Source organism: Oncorhynchus clarkii, chromosome 12 (genome assembly GCF_045791955.1).
Source record: "Oncorhynchus clarkii lewisi isolate Uvic-CL-2024 chromosome 12, UVic_Ocla_1.0, whole genome shotgun sequence".
NCBI classification, from domain to species: domain Eukaryota; kingdom Metazoa; phylum Chordata; class Actinopteri; order Salmoniformes; family Salmonidae; genus Oncorhynchus; species Oncorhynchus clarkii.
Window position 1 is genome coordinate 62,340,265 of NC_092158.1, and position 20,097 is coordinate 62,360,361.

General features: G+C 41.0%; 2 protein-coding genes across 7 annotated transcripts; both read right to left on the reverse strand.

Annotated features, from left to right (window-relative positions):
- Window positions 1-5,682: 5,682 nt before the first annotated feature.
- LOC139420994 (ras-related protein Rab-35-like) lies at window positions 5,683-11,445 on the reverse strand. 6 transcript variants are annotated; one of them, XM_071171455.1, is made up of 8 exons: window positions 10,993-11,415; window positions 9,436-10,202; window positions 9,103-9,277; window positions 8,572-8,622; window positions 8,297-8,420; window positions 7,900-8,024; window positions 6,619-6,743; window positions 5,684-6,237 (listed from the first exon to the last, which is right to left on the reverse strand). In XM_071171455.1, exons 3-8 carry the CDS (start codon window positions 9,161-9,163, stop codon window positions 6,088-6,090), a joined length of 636 nt encoding a protein of 211 aa, XP_071027556.1. In that variant the 5' UTR covers window positions 9,164-9,277; window positions 9,436-10,202; window positions 10,993-11,415; the 3' UTR covers window positions 5,684-6,087. The 6 variants fall into 6 exon arrangements, with proteins under 6 accessions (XP_071027553.1, XP_071027552.1, XP_071027556.1 ...); XM_071171456.1 differs by having other exon boundaries at window positions 10,997-11,414; XM_071171453.1 differs by having other exon boundaries at window positions 9,103-10,202; window positions 10,993-11,445.
- Window positions 11,446-11,768: 323 nt separating this feature from the next.
- On the reverse strand, window positions 11,769-17,277 carry LOC139420981 (THO complex 6). The gene is made up of 13 exons (XM_071171430.1): window positions 17,153-17,277; window positions 16,724-16,815; window positions 16,426-16,490; window positions 16,115-16,218; window positions 15,944-15,981; window positions 15,728-15,776; window positions 15,566-15,637; window positions 15,251-15,353; window positions 15,064-15,113; window positions 13,127-13,189; window positions 12,679-12,789; window positions 12,412-12,540; window positions 11,769-12,000 (listed from the first exon to the last, which is right to left on the reverse strand). Exons 1-13 carry the CDS (start codon window positions 17,165-17,167, stop codon window positions 11,920-11,922), a joined length of 972 nt encoding a protein of 323 aa, XP_071027531.1. The 5' UTR covers window positions 17,168-17,277; the 3' UTR covers window positions 11,769-11,919.
- Between the last annotated feature and the right edge of the window lie 2,820 nt (window positions 17,278-20,097).

Below are 20,097 nucleotides of genomic sequence, written 5' to 3' on the forward strand. Positions count from 1 at the left end.
CGCCTGGTATGGCAACTGCTCGGCATCCGACTGTAAGGCGCTACAGAGGGTAGTGCGTACAGCCCAGTACATCACTGGGACCAAGCTTCCTGTAATCCAGGACCTATATAATAGGTGTCAGAGGAAAACCAATAAATTGTCAGAGACCCCAGTCACCTAAGTCATAGACTGTTTTCTCTGCTACCACACGGCAAGTGGTACCGGAGCGCCAAGTCTAGGACCAAAAGGCTCATTAACAGCTTCTACCCCCAAGCCATAAGACTGCTGGATAATTAATCCAGACTATTACATTGACCCCCCCATTTGTTTTGTACACTGCTGCTACTCACTGGTTATTATCTATGCATAGTCACTTCACCCCTACCTACTTGTACAAATGACCTCTAACCTGGACCCCCGCACACTGACTCAGTACCGGTACCTCCTGTATATAGCGTCGTTATTGTATTGTGTTACTTTTTATAATTTTTTACTTTAGTTTATTTGGTAAATATTTTCTTAACTCTTCTTGAACTGCACTGATGGTTAAGGGCTTGTAAGTAAGCATTTCACGGTAAGGTCTACACTTGTTGTATTCGGCGCATGTAACAAATAAAGTTAGATTTGATTTGATTTATTCTCAAAGTTTCCTGGATGTCACGTCTCCTGCTTAAATCAGTACACTCATAACAACTTAAGCATTACAAAACTTCTATTAGATCAAATAAACCTAATTCAGTAAATATGCCATACATTATTTTGGTGACCAAATTCAACACTCTCATTGACCTCCATACAAACATCTCTTTGCTTGGTGGGTGAAACAATGAAAAAACGCCACCTGCTGGAGGGAGACAGATTTTCCGCCAAGTTCAGCCTCTCTCTTCCTCTCTGCTGCAGTCGACTGCATGTTTCTAAAGTTGCTCTTCACCAACTTCATCCTGAGGGGGTTCCAGAAAGATGGCGGCGAGTGCAGATGGGATTTTATCTTGTAACTTTTATCCCTCTCAAACTTATTTAAATGTAACAAAACTTGGTTTATAGTAAACACAACAGAGAGCAACGCTCAGTAGACCGTTACCTTGATCGGAAACTTGGCAAAGAAGAAGGCAGTTGCTAACTGACCACTCATACACCAGGGAGAAAACACCACCCGACTCCTCAGGAGAAGAAATGGAGGAATCTGTACATTCGGTTGATTCAGGAACTCTAGTCAATAGTCCGGCACCCAAAAAGACAGACAGAATTGTCTTAGCGTGAACTCTAGGTCGACATAATCGATGCTGTCACTGTAAAGATAAACAAAATAATAAACGATGGTCTGGAAAAATGATACACGAAAACACATAAATAATTGTTGACCTCGAGACGACCCTGAATCATGCATATGAGAGTATCGGAGAGCTTAAACGTGCAACCACTGCAACCTCTGATAAATGTACTGCAAAGGAGAAGACCATTGCCGATATGCAAGAGCGCTTGTCGGAAGCAGAGTGATACCGTATACGGCGGGGGCTACGGCTTTGTGGTATCCCCGAGGACCAGGGTGAGAATGTGAAGCACATAGTAAGAGACATCTGTAACCATGTGGTTCCGGACTTCCCCGAAGGATATATGGACATGGCTGTGGATGCCGCTCATCGTATTGGGACAAAGCAAGATGCCATCGGCAGCCGCTCGATCATCATTCAAGTTTGCTTTCCGCACAGCGAGAGATGTCGTTTGAAAGAAAGCAACGGAAAGCGCCTTTCTGAAAGAGAGAAAATTTTGATTCGGTGAGGACCTGACTGCAGCAGACAAGGCAGCAAAGGCAAAGTAGTGGCCTCTCGTCCAACAGGCCCGAAATCAAGGAAAGGGTGGATACTACAGGGGAATCCGAGCCTTTTTCGCTGACAAAAAAATAAATTAGACTTAGGGGATTTGCTCCACCTTATCCTTATCCTTATAAGGTAGCCCCTTCCCCACAACAAACTGAGCATTCTAGTTTTGAATTGTGGTGTTATGGTTTACAAGTCAAGACTTCTGTTAATACAATTATGAAGCACCTTTTTATAGAAACACATTCATGCAAAGAGGACTATAATTTTTGAAAAATCAGTGGGGCAGTGACATTATCTTGGCCCACGGGACTAATCATTCAGCTAGGGTTGCAATTTATTTATATTTTTTACTTTTACCCCTTTTACGTGGTATCCAATTGGTAGTTACAGTCTTGTCTCATTGCTGCAACTCCTGTACGGACTCGGGAGAGGCGAAGGTCGAGAGCCACGCGTCCTCCGAAACACGACCCATGCCACACTGCTTCTTGACACAATGCCCGCTTAACCCGGAAGCCAGCCACACCAATGTGTCGGAGGAAACACCGTACACCTGGCGACCGTGTCAGCGTACATGCACCTGGCCCGCCACATTTTAGCAGACAATTTTAAAGGGACATTTTTGTTTACTCAAATAGACACCAATGGACATTTGCTAGTAGCGGTCATCAACCACATGGACAGATTATTTGTGTTGTGTAATATACTGTATATAGATACTGTTCTAGTCCTCCAAATTACTTACTCTAGAGGAAATGTTTTACATTTTTACGAGAAAATATCCATCCAGTCAGATTATAGTTGGTGGGGATATTAATATTTGAATATGGTTTATTATAATGAGACTGATAGATTGCCCCATAGGCCTAACATTGGTGTGAACAAATTGGTGACATTCTGTCAAATCCTGGACTTAATTGACATATGGAAAGTTAAAAGTCCTGGAGAGAAACAATACACATGGAGTAATATAGATCTTCACTACAATCAAGAATTGACTTGTGGGTGATAACCTCTTGTCTTGAGCCCAACACTGTAGAGGTAAAAATACTGCCTGCAGTCCTGATGATCATAAAGTCATATGGCTGACTGTAAGAATGTGCAGTAATGATGATAAGAAATACTCGGGTGATTATTGGAAATGTAATAACTCATTGTTATTGCATGGTGATTGAAAAACTGTGATTAAGAATCTAATTTCTGTTCACTGGAATTAATCTACCTCTAATGCAGAATAGGGGAAATATTGGGAACTGCTGAAATTTAAAATCCACTCTGTCTGTATTACTTATGGGAAATGGCTTGCTTTAAGAAGATGTGAGGTAGCTGAGCTCTCTGAGAAAATAGCTGATATCACACTTCATGAGAAAGAATCAACTACAGTAGATACATTTTATGAGGAAAAGGCTAGAGGTGCCTTCATAAGATCCAGAAAACAATGGCTTGAAAAAGGCAAAAAGAAGTCGATACTTTTTAATTTTGAAAAGAGGAGGGGAACTCAACATACTTCGAATAATTTAAGATTAATGGGGTAACCTCTGAGGATAGAGAGTTGTTATCAGACTTTACCACTACGTTTTATGAGAATCTTTACTCCTTAGATAACAGTTTGAGTGACTCTAAGGTTCTCCTTTATTCAATAGAGAATGTTAACTCGGTTAGTGAATAATTAAATCGGTCTTGTCAAGATTTATCCATTATGGACATCCGATATGGGGTTGCTCGACTAAAAAATAACAAATCAAGGTTGTAATGGATTAACCTCTGAATTTGACAAAACATTCTCTGAAGAAATAGCAAATTTTTTACTTGAAGCCTTTAAGGAGGCTATAAAGAAGGGAGAACTACCTGCCTCTCTGAAGCAAGGGGTTATTACTCTCATACATAAACCACAAAAGGATCTCTTAATTATTGATCATTGCTGTCCAATCACACTCCTAAATGACGATTACAAAATTATAGCCTAAATCTTTGTGAAAAGGTTAAAGATATGCTTGAATGATCTGATTGATGAATGTCAATCAGGATGTATGAAAGGGCACCATATATCTAATAATCTGAGGCTAGTGTTAGATTGAGAATTGTGATGTATTGGATGACTTTCCTGTTACCTGATTTTTTTATTTTTTTGTAAGTTACAATTTTATCTTTGATTGTCTTAAGCATTTGAAGTTTGGTCATTTTTTTGTTGATGCTAACTCTGTATAATGGTGGCAATAGCTGTGTCAAACTCTGTCATGGAATATCCTCCACGTTTAACATTTACAAAGGAATACGACAAGGTTGTCCAATCTCACCTTTTTTATTTTTGTTATTATCCTTATCCTCCAAACCTTATGCTCATTAGTTTATCAAAGTCAATTTGAAGGTATTTACATTCCAGGCCAGAGAGATCAAGATATCCCAACTGACACCTCACTTTTTTTTTAGAAAGATGTCACAAGCTAGATTAGCATTGGATATCGTGAAGCTGTTCTCCAAAATCTCAGGTTTGGATTTAAATCTTTCCAAATGTGAGATGTTTGTTCTGAAAGGAGCTGTCAATCCAGCAGATTGTAACATCTCTGGAAAAAGATACTGTAACCTGCCTTGGTGTAAAGATAACCAAAAATCTTAAGGCTGAGAATAATCTTCATTTGAATCCTGTAACTGAATCTATAAAAAATGTATTATCCTCATGGTTAGGGTGGGATATAAGTCTTCAAAAGAGGGTACTTTTATCCAAAACTGAGGGGCTATCTCGTGCATCTTATCTTTTTTCATCTATTGACATTCCCAAATCCACTTACTGTAGATAGGCTATTGTACAACTTCACATGGAAAAACAAGCCATATAAGATAAAAAGAGATGTTATCACCAACAGGGTTTGTGATGGCGGTCTAAATGTCTTAGACTTCACTTTCTTTAATTAGATAAGTCAACTGGGTTAAAAGGTACTTCAAAAAAACTCAGTTTCTGGAATATTGTACCTCATTTTGTTTTTCAGAAGCTCGGAAGGTTTACTTTTTTACTACAAAGTCCCTATATTGTGGGTAAACTTCCTGTGAAATTGGCAGCTTTTCACAAGCAGGTTTTAATGTGCTGGGTTTTGCTGTATAAACAACTTTTCACCTCATCATCCGGACAGCTGAAGAAGTTCTGGGTTTGCACAAGCAAAGAATTTCTATACAAACTGTCAGAAACCATCTCAGGGAAGCTCATCTGTGTGCTCGTCCTCCTCACCAGGGTCTTGACATGACTGGAGTTCTGCGTCGTAACCGACTTCAGTGGGCAAATGCTCACATTTGATGGCCACACGCTGGAGAAGTGTGCTCTTCACGGATTAATCCCAGTTTCAATTGTACCGGGCAGATTTATGACGTTGGTTTAAACACTGTTTCCCATGCTCGTTCAATGAACCATAAACAATTAATGAACATGCACCTGTAGAACGGTCGCTAAGACAGGTCACAGTTATGAAAACTTAGGACACTAAAGAGGCCTTTCTACGGACTCTGAAAAACACCAAAAGAAAGATGCCCAGGGTCCCTGCTCATCTGCGTGAATGTGCCTTAGGCATACTGCAAGGAGGCATGAGGACTGCAGATGTGGCCAGGGCAATAAATTGCAATGTCCGTACTGTGAGACGCCTAAGACAGCGCTACAGGGAGACAGGACGGACAGCTGATTGTCCTTACAGTGGCATCCGAAAATCACACCTGTGGGACAGGTACAAGATGGTAACAACAACTGCCTGAGTTACACCATGCAGGAATGCACAATCCCTCCATCAGTGCTCAGACTGTCCGCAATAGGCTGAGAGGCTGCACTGAGGGTTTGTAGGCCTGTTGTAAGGCAGGTCCTCACCAGACATCACCGGCAACAACGTCGCCTATATTGCATATAAAAGGTACACATTGACTTTATTGCTCACTGTTTATTTAGACATGTTACATTTTTCACGACAGTCTTTTTCATTACAAATAAGACAGATACATCACTCTAGTCACTTTTGAAGTCATTAGTGTATTTCCTAAATTAGGGGTTTTAATGACAGTTTGACACAGTGGGGATCCAGTTTCCCTTTTAATGATAAAATGACATTATTATGCATTCATAAAAAATAACTGCTAAGGTAAAAATTCGGCACATAATAGTGGTTCTCTGTCCTTACCCTCTTGTAATCTTGTCTCAGTGCAATGTCAACATGTAATGTCCTGGCTCTTTCCCCATGAGTGCAGACAGACTTTGGATGCTCGACTCTCCATTGGTCTGTCCTGTTCTTAGAAAAATCACCTTCCTTTCTCTCCCTCAGCAACACTTCTTCCCCCTCTTCCTCCTCTCTCTGTGTCTGTGAGAATTGATGTCGACCGTTTCCTTCTCTCGTTCCCGCTCTCTCTCTGCACGACTCTGACTCTGCTTCTTTGTCCGAAGGACCATGTGAGTGAAAGCCATAAACATCTGAGAGGGAAGGAGAGATGGGGAGAAGGAAAGAAACAGGGTAATGACTGTAAAACACATACACACCCAGATACATACCAGTACACACGGAAGTGCTATTCCTTGGAAAGGGAATTAGCCACCAGGACTAAGTTGAAAGAAGTTAACTGTTTTAGAGATATAAGAGATGACCATGGTCACACTGGTGTGGACAATTTATTGGCAGTGTAATTATTATATATTTTTTGTCATTAAAAAAAGCATAATAAACTGATAATTCCCTGTGAGAGCCATATCAGGTCTCAAGCTCAGCATTCCCAAAGACATCTGGGATATTTGAGGCTTAGTTTGATTTTTATTATTATTACTGAGGAAGTGAATGAACATGGCTACTAGGGTCACCTCTTCCACGTTGATGTTTTCTTTGGCGCTCGTCTCAAATACCCGGACGCCCACCGACTCCCCAAAACGCATTGCATCCTGGGAGTCCACCTGCTTCTTGGAGGGGTCGTCATTCTTGTTCCCCACTGAGGGAGGGCGAGAGAAAGAAGTGGGGATGAATGAAATATGTTTTGGACAGTATAGTACACATGACCAAATGTATGTGGATACCTGCTCGTTGAACATCTCATTACAAAATCATGGACATTAATATGGAGTTGGTCCCCTCCTTTGCTGATGTAACAGCCTCCACTCTTCTGAGAAGGCATTCCACTAGATGTTAGAAGATTGCTGCAAGGACAAGAATCCATTCAGCCACGAGAGCATTAGTGAGGTCAGGCACTGATGTTGGGCGATTAGGTCTGGCTCGCAGTCGGCGTTCCAATTCATCCCAATGGAGTTCGATGGGGTTGAGGTCAGGACTCTGTGCAGGCCAGTCAAGTTCTTACACAACAATCTTGAAAAAACATTTCTGTATGGACCTCGCATTGTGCATGGGGGCATTGTCATGCTAAAACAGGAAAGGGCCTTCCCCAAACTGTCGCCACAAAGTTGGAAACACAGAATCGTCTAGAATGTCATTGTATGCTGTAGCGTTAAGATTTCCCTTCACTGGAACTAAGGGGCCTAGCCCAAACCATGAAAAACAGCCCCGGCTGCTCAGCCATGGAAATCCATTTCATGAAGCTCCCGACTAACAGTTCTTGTGCTGACGTTGCTTCCAGAGGCAATTTGGAACTCAGTAGTGAGTGTTGCAACCAAGGACAGATTATTCTTACGCACTTCAGAACTGGGCAGTCCCATTCTGTGAGCTTGTGTGGCCTACCACTTCGCGGCTGAGCCGTTGTTGCTCCTAGACGTTTCCACTTCACAATAACAGCACTTGGACATGACTTGTTGGAAAGGTGGCATCCAATGACATGATCGTGCTATGTCACTAAGCTCTTCAGTAAGACCATTCTACTGCCAATGTTCATCTATGAAGATTGCATGGTGGAGTGCTTGATTTTATACACCTGTCAGCAACGGGTGTGGCTGAAATAGCTGAATCCACTCATTTGAAAGGGTGTCCACATACTTGTGTATATATAGTGTATGTTTATCAGTTCACAATCAGGCATAACACTACCACATTGGACTGGAAGTCTAAGTCATTCCTCAGTGAATTTTCTATCCATTCATCCAATCTACTCTATCTATTTTACTCTTCATCCATCCATCACCTCAGCACACCAAACTCACCTAGGATCTTACAGACGTTGTCACAGTTCTGAGTGATCTCATTAAGCCACCTCTTCACGTTCACAAACGACTCTGGGTTGGTGACGTCATAAACAATAATCACACCGTGGGTATTTCTATAATACCTGGTAGGAGAAACAGGGAGAAAGTGGAAAATAGCAAAGGATTGTAAAAGAGTACTGTATAAAAACAGGAAATCGCTGCATTGTTTTTCGGGTGATAGTTATCCCGGGCTGGTATCAATAGCACTTCACAGAGTTAATGACTATAAAACTGAAAGAATGAAACTAACTGAAATTGAGAGTAAATTCAAACCAACTATGGTGATAAACAGCGTTCGTATTGATATATAGCTTCTATACGTGTAGATAGATCATTGATATAGATGATAGATTACGTTGAGGTGATGGTCCTGAAGCGCTCCTGGCCCGCCGTGTCCCAGATCTGCAGTTTGACTCGCTCCCCGTCGATGTCCACCGTACGGATCTTAAAGTCCACGCCGATCGTGGTGATGTAGCTACCTGCAGGCCAAAGCAGCAAGGTTAGAACACACAACATGCTAACCACACATTCACAATCTTGAAGAAAATATTTTTAAAAACACAGTTCCTAGCCACTCGCATTCAAATTGTTTAATAGTATATATTGACCAGATAGAGAACAGCAACTCACCAGAGAAGGAGTTATCTGCAAATCGTAGTAGTAGACTGCTCTTCCCTACATCTAGAACAGAGAGGTCAGACAGGGATGAGAGGTTAGGTGATTAGGCCTTTCTTCATTCACTTCTGAGTAGACAGTATCAGGCTACTTACTGTCCCATTACTAGTAGCCTACATATGGCAAGCCACATCACTAGAGCATGGGTAAATGTTTTAAAATCTATCATATTGTCTGAAGAGTTAGCGACAAATAAGTCTCCTTTGTAAGTCATCAGAGCTGTAAGCTTGGTGAGTAAGTGAGGCATGTTCATCATAATCACCCAATGACAAGCAGATTGACTGATATTTGCTGTGTTACTAAGGAGATTAAGCCGTATTATTAGCCTAATTCTTTAAATCACAACTCGCACAATATGAGCTGCCTGCCAAACATCAGTGTAACAGCACGGCACACTTGAATTACACTACTATTTTAACACAGACAGAGTAAGCACTAAGGGACCACAGGAACTTTGTATGAAAATGGAAGTTAAGATGCACTGACTGGAGTCTCCAATGATGAGCAGTTTGAAGAGATGGTTGTAGTCCTTTCCCGGCCCCGCCATTTCTGCAGACAGTGCTCTGTTGGTTTCAGTAATCCTCTCCCAATAAATGCAGTTCCACAGGAACAGATTCCAGTCTTCCCAAATCCCAGGATGAAACAAGTCTCCCCCCCAACGCTACCAGTTCAGAATGGAAGAAGATTTTGTACAGAAAACATCCACAAAACACTTACATTGCAATTTCATTTCCAGTTGATTTCCCAGATCAGTTCCAGTCCAGAATTATTATTCAATATTACAAACTATTCCTGTTACCTCGCAAGTGCAATAATTACCAGTTAAATCAAGCGTATTTCCAGTTTAGTACATGGCATTCAGTTGTCGTGCTTAGGCCTCGGTTGGTTCTGGTTCCACCTCAGTTCCAGTTCCTCCCACTAACTCCTGTAGGGGATTCCCAGTTATTTGCAGCACCACATTCCGACTCATCACAGGTTTACCTAAGTTCTCTTTCTATCAGTCCGGTAAAATGTTTTTCCCCCTTAAAGTTGGGCTGTAGTGACAGACGGTGAAGGACTTCTGGCACGTTAAACTCTACACATGGGCAAAGAGACTATCCTCGTCAAATCGCGTTCTGGCAGTCAGTCACTACATCCATGAGTGTCTGAAAAGTGCTCAGTTATTAGTCTGTGTCCAAGGTAGACGGATTGTTGTTGCTTGATTAGCTAATACTTAGATATTCCAGTGGGTAGCATACGGATGTAAGGATTCACGTCACTGCTCTTCTCAGTTACCACTTTTGCTTATCCCACAGTCTCACTGTCATCTCTGCGTCAAGTTATCACGCACCTCTTACAAGAAACAAAATAACAGGCAGAGGGGCCTGAAAGGTTGTACAAGCAGAGACCAAAAGCAAAAATCTGAGAGGATGAAGTTCTTCCTCTTTCAATCTACAGTCCATGCAACGTTTTCATCCATTGAACTGCTTCGGTCTCAATCCCTTGGTTTCACTTCCTCTCTGAGCTATGGGCGGAGAAATGGTGGGCGCCTTCACAGTATTTGGTTTGTTTCAGGCTTTCCTCAACTCCCTTCTTTGGACCATACCCTGAAAAAAAAACGTTTGTATGGAACATTTGTCAATGACAATATACAGGGACAGAGTGAGGAGACAACCTGTAGTCTGTCATTGTCAAAACTTCCCTGACTGTATGCCAACCCAGTCCCTGTATGCACCCTCCCTTCCCTGTTCACTAGAACAGCTGTCTCTAAATTTAACGTTTCCAACCGTTTGCCCTCTCTCCACACACTCATTAAATATAGGCCTATATTAACCACATGAAACATCAGCTTGCATGTATGGTTGAAGGTGAGCTGGATTGGGAAGAAGTTAAAACAAACGTTGGGGGAAATGTTATATGGTTAAATAGTAGAGAGGATATAGGTATCATAGAAACATACTTGTTCTTTGATATTCACTAAGTGAGCAAAGTATTTTCAGGGACAACTCAAGAATCCCTCATGTCTGTCGGCGTCGCCGATTTAGGGCGAAAGAATAAAAAAGACTGAGGAGTTTTTTGTTCCATAATAAAAACAGGAAAGAGTACAAGTTAGTTCTTGAAATTAAATCCTGACACATTGGTACATAGTTAAAATATTTACTAGGGCTTCTTCTTCATCGTGATTATCAATGAAAATATTACTGAAAATCCTGAGAAAGTGTCCCTCCCTAGTCCCTACAATCGTCAGCTGTCCGAGAAAAACAAGTTGGCTAGGTCGCAACAATAACACTCGTCGTAAATTAGGTACAATCGCAAACAATTCAAAAACAGTTGATGACACAAACCACAACGTTTGATTTAGTTTAAACCATAGAAATGTGGGTTTAACACACTTACCTACCATGCAACCAGAGGGCATTATCAGCAGCTAGGATCAGCAATGACTGTCTGAGCAGAGGCTAGATTCGTTTATATCCGGGATCTTTGGGGATTGCCATTAGCAAGCCGCTCGCCCACAGGCGAAGTTAAAAGTTACTTTCTCGTGGAAATTTGATAAACGCAAAACACAACTCGGCTAGATAACGGTATAGGAATAATTCCTCTAACGTAGCTAAGTTTCTATGCGTATTTCAAACGCGTCGTGCTACAAAATGATCAATTGCGATCACCAAAACGATGACTTGTGCAATTGGTCAGTCCGAAGAAGAAATGCTAGGATCTGTTGACCGTTCCAGACGTCTTGGTTCCGGGGGGGGATGACTCAGGAAAGTTCGGAGCCTTAGACTGGTCCACGGCCCGACGTCTTCAGGCCACACCTGAGTGTTGTTGAGTTACTTTCATCCAAATCATGTGCTTCTCCCTCATCTCTGTTCATCCCATCTCCCTTCTTGCCCAATGTGCTTTATCTTGTCTCATCAATACATACAAAAAACGAAATAGGGCTGTTTGTACTATACTTGTATAATGGGATTATTGTAGTATTTGGCAGGGTTACTTACATTCGCTGCAAATATGAAATAGGAAAACTGGGGAAGGAAACCCAATATTCTAGAATTCTAAATGGAATAATCCAAGACTTTATGTAGACAGTACATACAGATATTTCAGACAATTTATTCCTTCAGAGCATAAAACCGGGACAAATTTATCAAGACTGAAGCACAGATATGGAAAAGTGATCAAAATATTTTATTATCATAAAAAACATGAATCCTGGAATGGGAGTCCTTAGAACAAGAGAGGCATGAGCAAAGGTACAGAATAGTGAAATACAATTATCCAAGACAGCACATTATGAGCTTAAATGGGGTTGTGTGTGTGTCCTCAGAAAGACAACGAGAAGGTTCTGTAGGACAGGTTGGTGAATACGTCTATCTGGTGACTGCTTCCACCTACTGTGAGCACCTGGAACAGCAAAGACAACAGAACACAACATGACAACCACGTCCTTCATACACTGAAAGCCACCACTGTCCCTGCTTAACAAAACTCAACCATATCGACAGACCATATCAAAACTGAATATCAATTATTCCATGTACTGAAGCTCTGATGTGGACAAAACTATTTATTACATTGTAGTCATTAGTAGACGCTCCATACCACAGTGCCTTACGGTAGTGAGTGCATAATGACTTTACTTTTTCGTACTGGTACCCCATGGGAATCGAACCTACAACACTGGCGTTGCAAGCGCCATGGTCTACCAACTGAGCCACACAGGATTTGTGAACGAGAACAGGAAGACCACAAGCGGGACAAGCAAAGAAGGAAATTTAACCTGAGGGGTTGGATGAGTAATGTAACGATTCTCACCCTGTTATCAGTGCTGTTGAGGTTCAGTGCCAGCGTGTTGAGGGAGTGGGGGGTGCAGGGGATCTGAGCCTTTACCTCTCCCCCCAGGAGACAGTGGGACACACACTGGCCCTCGCCCACCGACAAGATCTACAGGCGAGGTCACAAATACACACAAACAGACGGACAAGTGTCTACAGTTAGAGAAAGACAAACCAATAAACTCTTTCTCCCTTCACACACAGTCTGACCCACACACACCCTGAAGATTACACACACACGCCTCACCATGTCCTGGTAAAAGTTGGCTTGCCGCTGGCATCCAGAGAGAGGGAAGATGGAGGTGGGTGACATGGAGCGGAGGTGCCATAGAGAGAGGGATGGGCCTCCTCCACAGAGCTGGTGAGGGAAAATAAGGGACAGGGGTAAGGGAGAATTATTTAATTACATTAAAGGAGATCAAATTACAGGAGGAAAATGCTGAGTAATGTTACAGTATCTGCATTGCAAATAATTTCATCCTGAAGGACTAAACGACAACAGCGCGAGGCATTCCACAGGTGGAGTTGACCTTGGCGACTGTTCTAACGCATCGCCACGGCAGCCACACTGATAACATAAGTGCCACATTTCAGACTGAGGTACTGAACAAGTCATTACAATTTCTAGAAAGAGAGAGAGCTCATCCTATGGGGAAGGGACTGTTGACTAATTGCAAGGGCTGCCCTTTCCTCACCATCCAATCAGATTCTGTCGTCAGGCAGCTGATCCACTTGCCATATTGGGGGCGGGCGCATTCCTAGGAAGAGAGGGGGAGTGAGACAGAAGGGAGAAAGATTTTGTTTGTAGTTTGATGTGTATTTTGTTCAGCAATCTGCAGAAAGGTGCCGTATAATATGGATGTCAAACGTTCAGCCTGCTGCACAGGCCCTATGCAGGCTCTTGTGAAGACCACCTGTCTGGTTAAATTGTGTTAAGGAGCATTTTGTCATCACTAAACAGTTAAACAAGTGATAATTGAAAAAAAATCTGTTTTCTTGATTTACTATCATCCTAAATTAAGATAATTATTTTGCCATATCTAATTAAATGTATATTACCCAACTACACAAGCTAATGTTTTGACCACATGAAATTGGGGGGGGGAGGTAAAAACCTTTTACCTCAGATTGGTGATGTTATTATAAAAAATGTAGTCAACGCAATGACAAAATATCAATTGCTTAAAACATTTCAATATGTTTGGTTTTGTACTGCTGATTTTGTCATACGCGCTGGGGTTCGCAGGACTTAGACGGCAGCCATCATTTTCTTTCTGAAATGGCAGTTCTCTATAAAAGACGCTAACCACACACCAATGCACAAATTTGACAGTCAAACTATCACTTAAATAGCAGCCAACCATTGTCACTGTTGATATCCTATGGAGGGTTGTGATTAGTTGAAGTTAACAGAAAGCCCCCCCCCCCTTTCCATGATGGCAGCCTCCTGAAATCAACATTCCAAAATATAGATAGAAGCCTTCTACACATTCTCATCTAAACAACAATGTATAGGTTATTCCAAGTTTCCGTGTGGCCTTGAATAGTGTTAGATCAAAACAGTGCGACACCCCAAACGTTCGCCCCGTTCTATTGATTCCAGCGTGATATCGATGGAATTGATTAACAAAAAAAAGTGTGGCGTTATACTTACCGCGTTGGCGACCCACTTGAATCAAAATACAACTTCAAAATGTAGCTAGCTACCTGTCTTCTACAAATTGTCCTTTAACCAGTGGTGTATACATTATTCCCAGATTCCGTGTGGTTTTTGAGCTGTGTTAGTTTTAACAGGACATGCAACATTATTACATTTTAGTCATTGAGCAGATGCTCTTATCCAGAATGACGTACAATAGTGAGTGCATACGTTTTCGTACTTTTTCGTACTGGTCCCCTGTGGGAATTGAACGAACAACCCTGGCGTTGCAAGCGTCATGCTTTACCAACAACCTCAGGAGGCCTCATCTCCCTCCTCTCGTGCAACAATTGATTTCAACGTGATAATCGATAGGAGTGACTGACAAAAACAGTGTTGAGTTTGTCTTTCTGTTTTGGTGACTCCTGTACCACAATTCTACATTACAAAATGTAGCTGACTGTTCTGCATGTTTTCCTTTAACCAGTGATGTAAAAATACATCCAGTTTCCATGTGTATTTTGAGCCGTGGTTGTTTCAACTGTGCATATACCCCCCGCCCCATCGATGAGTGATTTAATGTCACTTGACAAAATACAGGGTTTTTGGTGCATGTGCAGTTTATAAGGTGCTCCTTGATTACCATTGTTGCACATGTATCAATATGTCTGGTCAACAGAAAGCAACAGCATCATTTTCAACTTAGTTTTAGGAATATTTAAATGGAACTTTCAACATTAATTTCCAATGGTATTGTACTTAAATCGGGTAACAACTGCTTAATTAGTACAAAAATAGGTGGAGATTCATTTATTTAGATGATATACCAGAAATCACCAAAACAGGTTATAAACATGTTATAAACACATAAACATGTTTTTGGTGAAGAAAAAAATAACTGAAATACACTTTTGTATGTAAGAAATATGCTACATTATAACTTCTGTACATATGAAGGGTAGGGGCAGGCACCCATCCATCCCAATATCTTACCTCATATTTGTAGACTTCAATGCAGTGCACGGATTGGCCGGTCCTGTGGTCTGTAGGCGGAGCTCAGAGAGTGAGATACATGACAACACTACAGTATAATGTAATACAGCCATGCATTGATTCCAGATGTGTCAGTGACTGACAAGGGAACCTGAAGCAGTAATAGGTTGCTTCATCCGTCACTCACCCCATATCCTGACAGCGCCGTCCTCACCCCCAGAGAGGATCTCCCCCTCCCTCTCTCTCACACTCAGACAGTGGATGTAGTCTGTATGACCCTGCAAAACTGACTGGGGAAGGGAGGGAGAGCAATAAAGGGATTGAACATAAAGGTTAAGTGTGGGATAGCGAGAGAGAAGGATGAAGAGAGAAATAATTGGAAGAAAGAGGGAGAGAGGAGAGAAATTAAAAGAGATGTAGCAACAAATAATATTTATATAAATGTTCAACATCCCATTGCTGAATCTTGAGACACAATCGAATAAATGAATTTCTCTCAAACCTTAAAGACACCACTTTCCAGATCCATTATGTGGATGTTATTGTCCCCTCCACCAATCACTAGACTGTTCTCCTGAGAGCGAGAGAGAGAGATAATTAAATAGAGAACTTGTCTCAGTACAGTGAGGTACTTAATGAATCTGAAAAGTGTCTGTGTACTCACTGTGGGATTGACAGTCATGGCATTGATCTCTGGGATCTCCAGGCTGGATCTGCAAAGAGGAGCATTTATGAACATACTCACTTGTTGGCTACAAGCATCAGACAGCAAAGACAATCATCTGGAGATAAAATAACCGACACAAATGTGCACAGTCCACACACAGACAAACTTTCATGCGTTTTCTCAAAACAAATGTACGGCTGAGTGGTGCCTTACTTGTAATTTGGCCTCCTTGTCCAAGCAGCCTTGGTATTCTGGGAGGGAGAGAGAGAGAGACAGAGACTTGGTCCATCTCACATACCCTCATAGACTGTATAGAAATACATACTGTTCACACTAAGCAGCCATTCATTTTGGTAGGCTTGCTTTATCTTGTAACGGCCTTACCCGCTTGATAAGCTCCGCCCAGCTCCATGCACTGATCTCTCCATTGCCGGCACTCAGGAGGTGAGAGTCAGTGGAGAAGAGAGAGAAGACGGGCCCCTCGTGAGCTGAGAGAGAATAAACGAATGAGGGGGAGAAACACAGAAAATTAAGAAATAGAAGAGGGGTAAGAGGAGCAGACGGAGAGACAGGTGTCACAATCTAGGGATGAAGGGTGAGATACAGCATGTCTTGAAAGCTATTTCACACTGGTGTTCAACCATAAAGTAGCAAGTAGAGAATGTTTCAACACATCAAATGAAAGAGAGACTGACCAGTAAATGTGAGGATGGGTGTCTGGCTCAGATCTGTAGCATCTGGGCTAAGCGCTGAGGAGAGACTGGGGAAAATCATTAAAATAGCAATTTACTGTAAAGAACCCAAGTAAATAGGATACATTGGAGGTGGGCGTCTCAGATAAAAATGTGCTTTATCCATTCAAACATTTAAATTATACATGTTTATTGCAGAGACAGGCTGATTACATAATCTCTGTTCATATCATTGTATTTGTCACTACTCAAAGTGCAAGCAGCCAGTAAACGACATGTCCTCGACTTCGCTCGGTCTCACCTGAACACCGCTATCTCGCCGTAGTTGTTGCCGGCGGCCAGGAAGCGCCCACAGGGAGAGAAACTCTGGGAGAACACGGACATGTGGAGGTGCTGGACGAGGAACAGTGACACATAGTTAATGTAATTAAGATATCAGATTTTTTGTAAACAATAGCAGCATTTTAAAACATATTGAATGGGAATGATACAAATAGTGCTAGCTAGATGTTTACCGTTACAGTAACATTAGCTAACTAATGTAGATAGCTAGATGACTAATAACATGTCTGTAAGCGTTCATGTAGCTAGTGCAAACTAACTTAGCTACGATCACATTGCTAGCGATCGTGTTATCGGAACAGGCGACTTGATTTCCGTTGATTGCATAACTATTCCTGATATGGCCAGAAGAAAACAGTGTAAATGCATAAACGGTAGAAACTGTTACCTCGACAGGACCCATTGCGCAGACGAATATACAGTTTTAAGGGTCAGAAAATCTAAATATTGTTGAACTAATGTTTGAGAATGTCGTGTTTCCCATTTAAACCAGTCGCCAAAAGATGACGTCAGAGCACATTTTACAAGCATTCTGGGACATGAAATCGCGGATGTGATAGAAGCCACAGATAGAACAATGAGAATGAGACAGATAATACTATTTTTTCCAAAACGACTGGTCTATATCTTAACATTATTACATGTGAACTCATAGCTGTCAAAGATTGTGTGACACCATCATATTATGGTATTCCAGTAAAAGAAGACTTATCTTTAAAAGGTAGAGTCCTAATAACCAAGGCTGAAGGTATCTCTAGACTAACATATGGTGCTCTATCTTTATATCTTGACAGTAAAATAAGCAAGGAGATAGACCAGATGCTTCTCAACTTTCTTTGGAGAAACTGTACCCATTACATTAGGAAAACTGTTGTAATGAACACTTATGAGAATGGTTTTCTGGACTACTACTTTAAATAAGCATTTTAAGATCAATTGGATAAAACAATTCCTATGAAGATGCACTTCTATGTGGAATTTTTTTTCCTCATCATGTCTTCTTTACTTTTGGTGGCCTTAACTTATGTTGGTTTGCAATTATAATATTGACAAAGTTCCAGTGATACTTTCTGCTTTTCATTGCAGGTTTTCTTGTCGTGGTCCTTAATTTCTAAGCACAATTTTTCTCCAGACAGATATTATATATGGAATAAATGGGATATATTGTATAAAAATACTTCTTTGCTTTTAGAATATTGGTTCCGAAATATCCTATTGGTGAGCCAACTGGTAAATGCAGAGGGTATTTTACTTAGTTATAAGGAATTCTTATCACTTTACAAGGTCCCTGGAACACCTAACATTTTTGCAATTGTTTTAGATGCCATTCCCTCAGGTGTTGCTTTTTATTCATGGACGTGTCAAGACCTGACCCTCAGAGCCTACCTTCCATTACCCCTGTTGACTCATCCGTAGGAAAGATTTGTTTCTCTTTTGGTCCATTCAACAACAGAGCGATACAAACCTTGTTTCAGCATTATGTCATGCCTTATTGGAATGGATTTATTGATAATATCTGTTGGAAAAAAGTTTGGATGTTGCCACACACATTCCTACTTGTTAACAAAATTAAATAAGTTTCCTTTAAAATTATTCATAAATATTATCCTGCCAACCAATATATGAAGAAGTGTAAGGAAAACATCAACTCAAATTGTACCTTTTGTAATGACCACCCAGAAACAGTGTTGCATCTTTTTTGACATTGTATTCATGTAAGAAAACTGTGGCAAGACAGCAGTAGATTTATAATTGAACAAATTTCTGAAGATTTTACACTATTGTGGAGAGATGTACTGCTTGGATTCTTTACCTACAATATAAATAAGCTGAAACAATTTGATGTAATTAATTTCATTATTCTTTTGGCCAAATTTCATATTGACAAATGTAAATTTACAAACAACACATTTTCTTATCTTACAAAAAGAAAATTAACTGTTTTTTAAGACAAATACTGTTAGAATTATAAGTGGATGTATGTCCCTTAAGGTCTTTGTATAATGTGATATTGTACCCCCTAGCCCAATTGTCCTTTGTATATTATGTATATATACTTGTGTTCACACATGTACTTCCTGTATTGATTTGATGTTAATTTAAAAAATGAAGGAACAAAAAAAAGAAAAGAGAATGAGACAGATATTTCACCGGATGTATTAATGTGAAGCATCCTGTTGGCGTTTCCATTCACTACCACATATGGTGATGACAGGAGTGCAAGTGGAAATGACAGGCTCTGGTCTATCTTGGATAGAACATATTTGTCGAGGCTGTGATTGCACCGGGAAAACTATAAGAAGTTGCATTTTACCATCAGTAGCTAGGTTTCCATCCAATTTAGAACATTTTCATGCGAATGTTCTAAAATCTGCATAAAAACAATATGCACATTTTCCCAGAAGAGATGTTTCCATCAAATTGACTTGTTGCAGATACAAATCTGTGCGTGATGAGAGTGCACATAAAAGTACTTTCCCCGGTGAAATTCCCATGTACCGAATAAACAATATAAATGAAATGGGTTTTCATCGCATTTTCAACTCTGATGGTTTTGTCGTAAAAAATGTTGCGTTATATAGCAAGTGCGCCCACTCTGGTATTGGAACGGGAGCTCTAGCTAACAGCTCACAGATAAATGCGGGTAGGCCAGCCTACATGAGATTATGGACAAAAGAGCTCGTTTATTTTTATTCGTCAAACGACAGCAAAGCATCGATGATCAAAACACATTTTATTGGTCACATTTACATGGTTAGCAGATGTGTAGCGAAATGCTTGTCCTTCTACTCCCGACAGTGCAGTAATATCTAACAATTTCACAACAACTACCTAATACACACAAATCTAAAGGGATGGAATAAGAATATGTACATGTAAATATATGGATGAGTGATGACCAAGCAGCTATAATCAAGATGCAATAATGGTATAAAATACAGTATATACATATGAGATGAGTATGTAAAATATGTAAACATTAAAGTGTCATTATTATAGTGACTAGTGATCCATTTATTAGAGTGGCCAATGACTTTGAGTCTGTGTGTAGGCAGCAGCTTCTCAGTGCTAGTGATGGCTGTTTAGCAGTGTGATGTCCTTGAGATAGAAGCTGTTTTTCCAGTCACTCGGCCCCCGCTTTGAACAGTTAGTGGCTCAGGTGGTTGTTGTCCTTGATCTTTTTGGCCTTCCTGTGACATCGGGTGCTGTAGGTGTCCTGGAGGGCAGGTAGTTTGCCCCAGGTTGATGTGTTGTGCAGACTGCACCACCCTCTGGAGAGCCTTACCGTTGTGGGCAGTGCAGTACCAGGTGGTGATACAGCAGGACAGGATG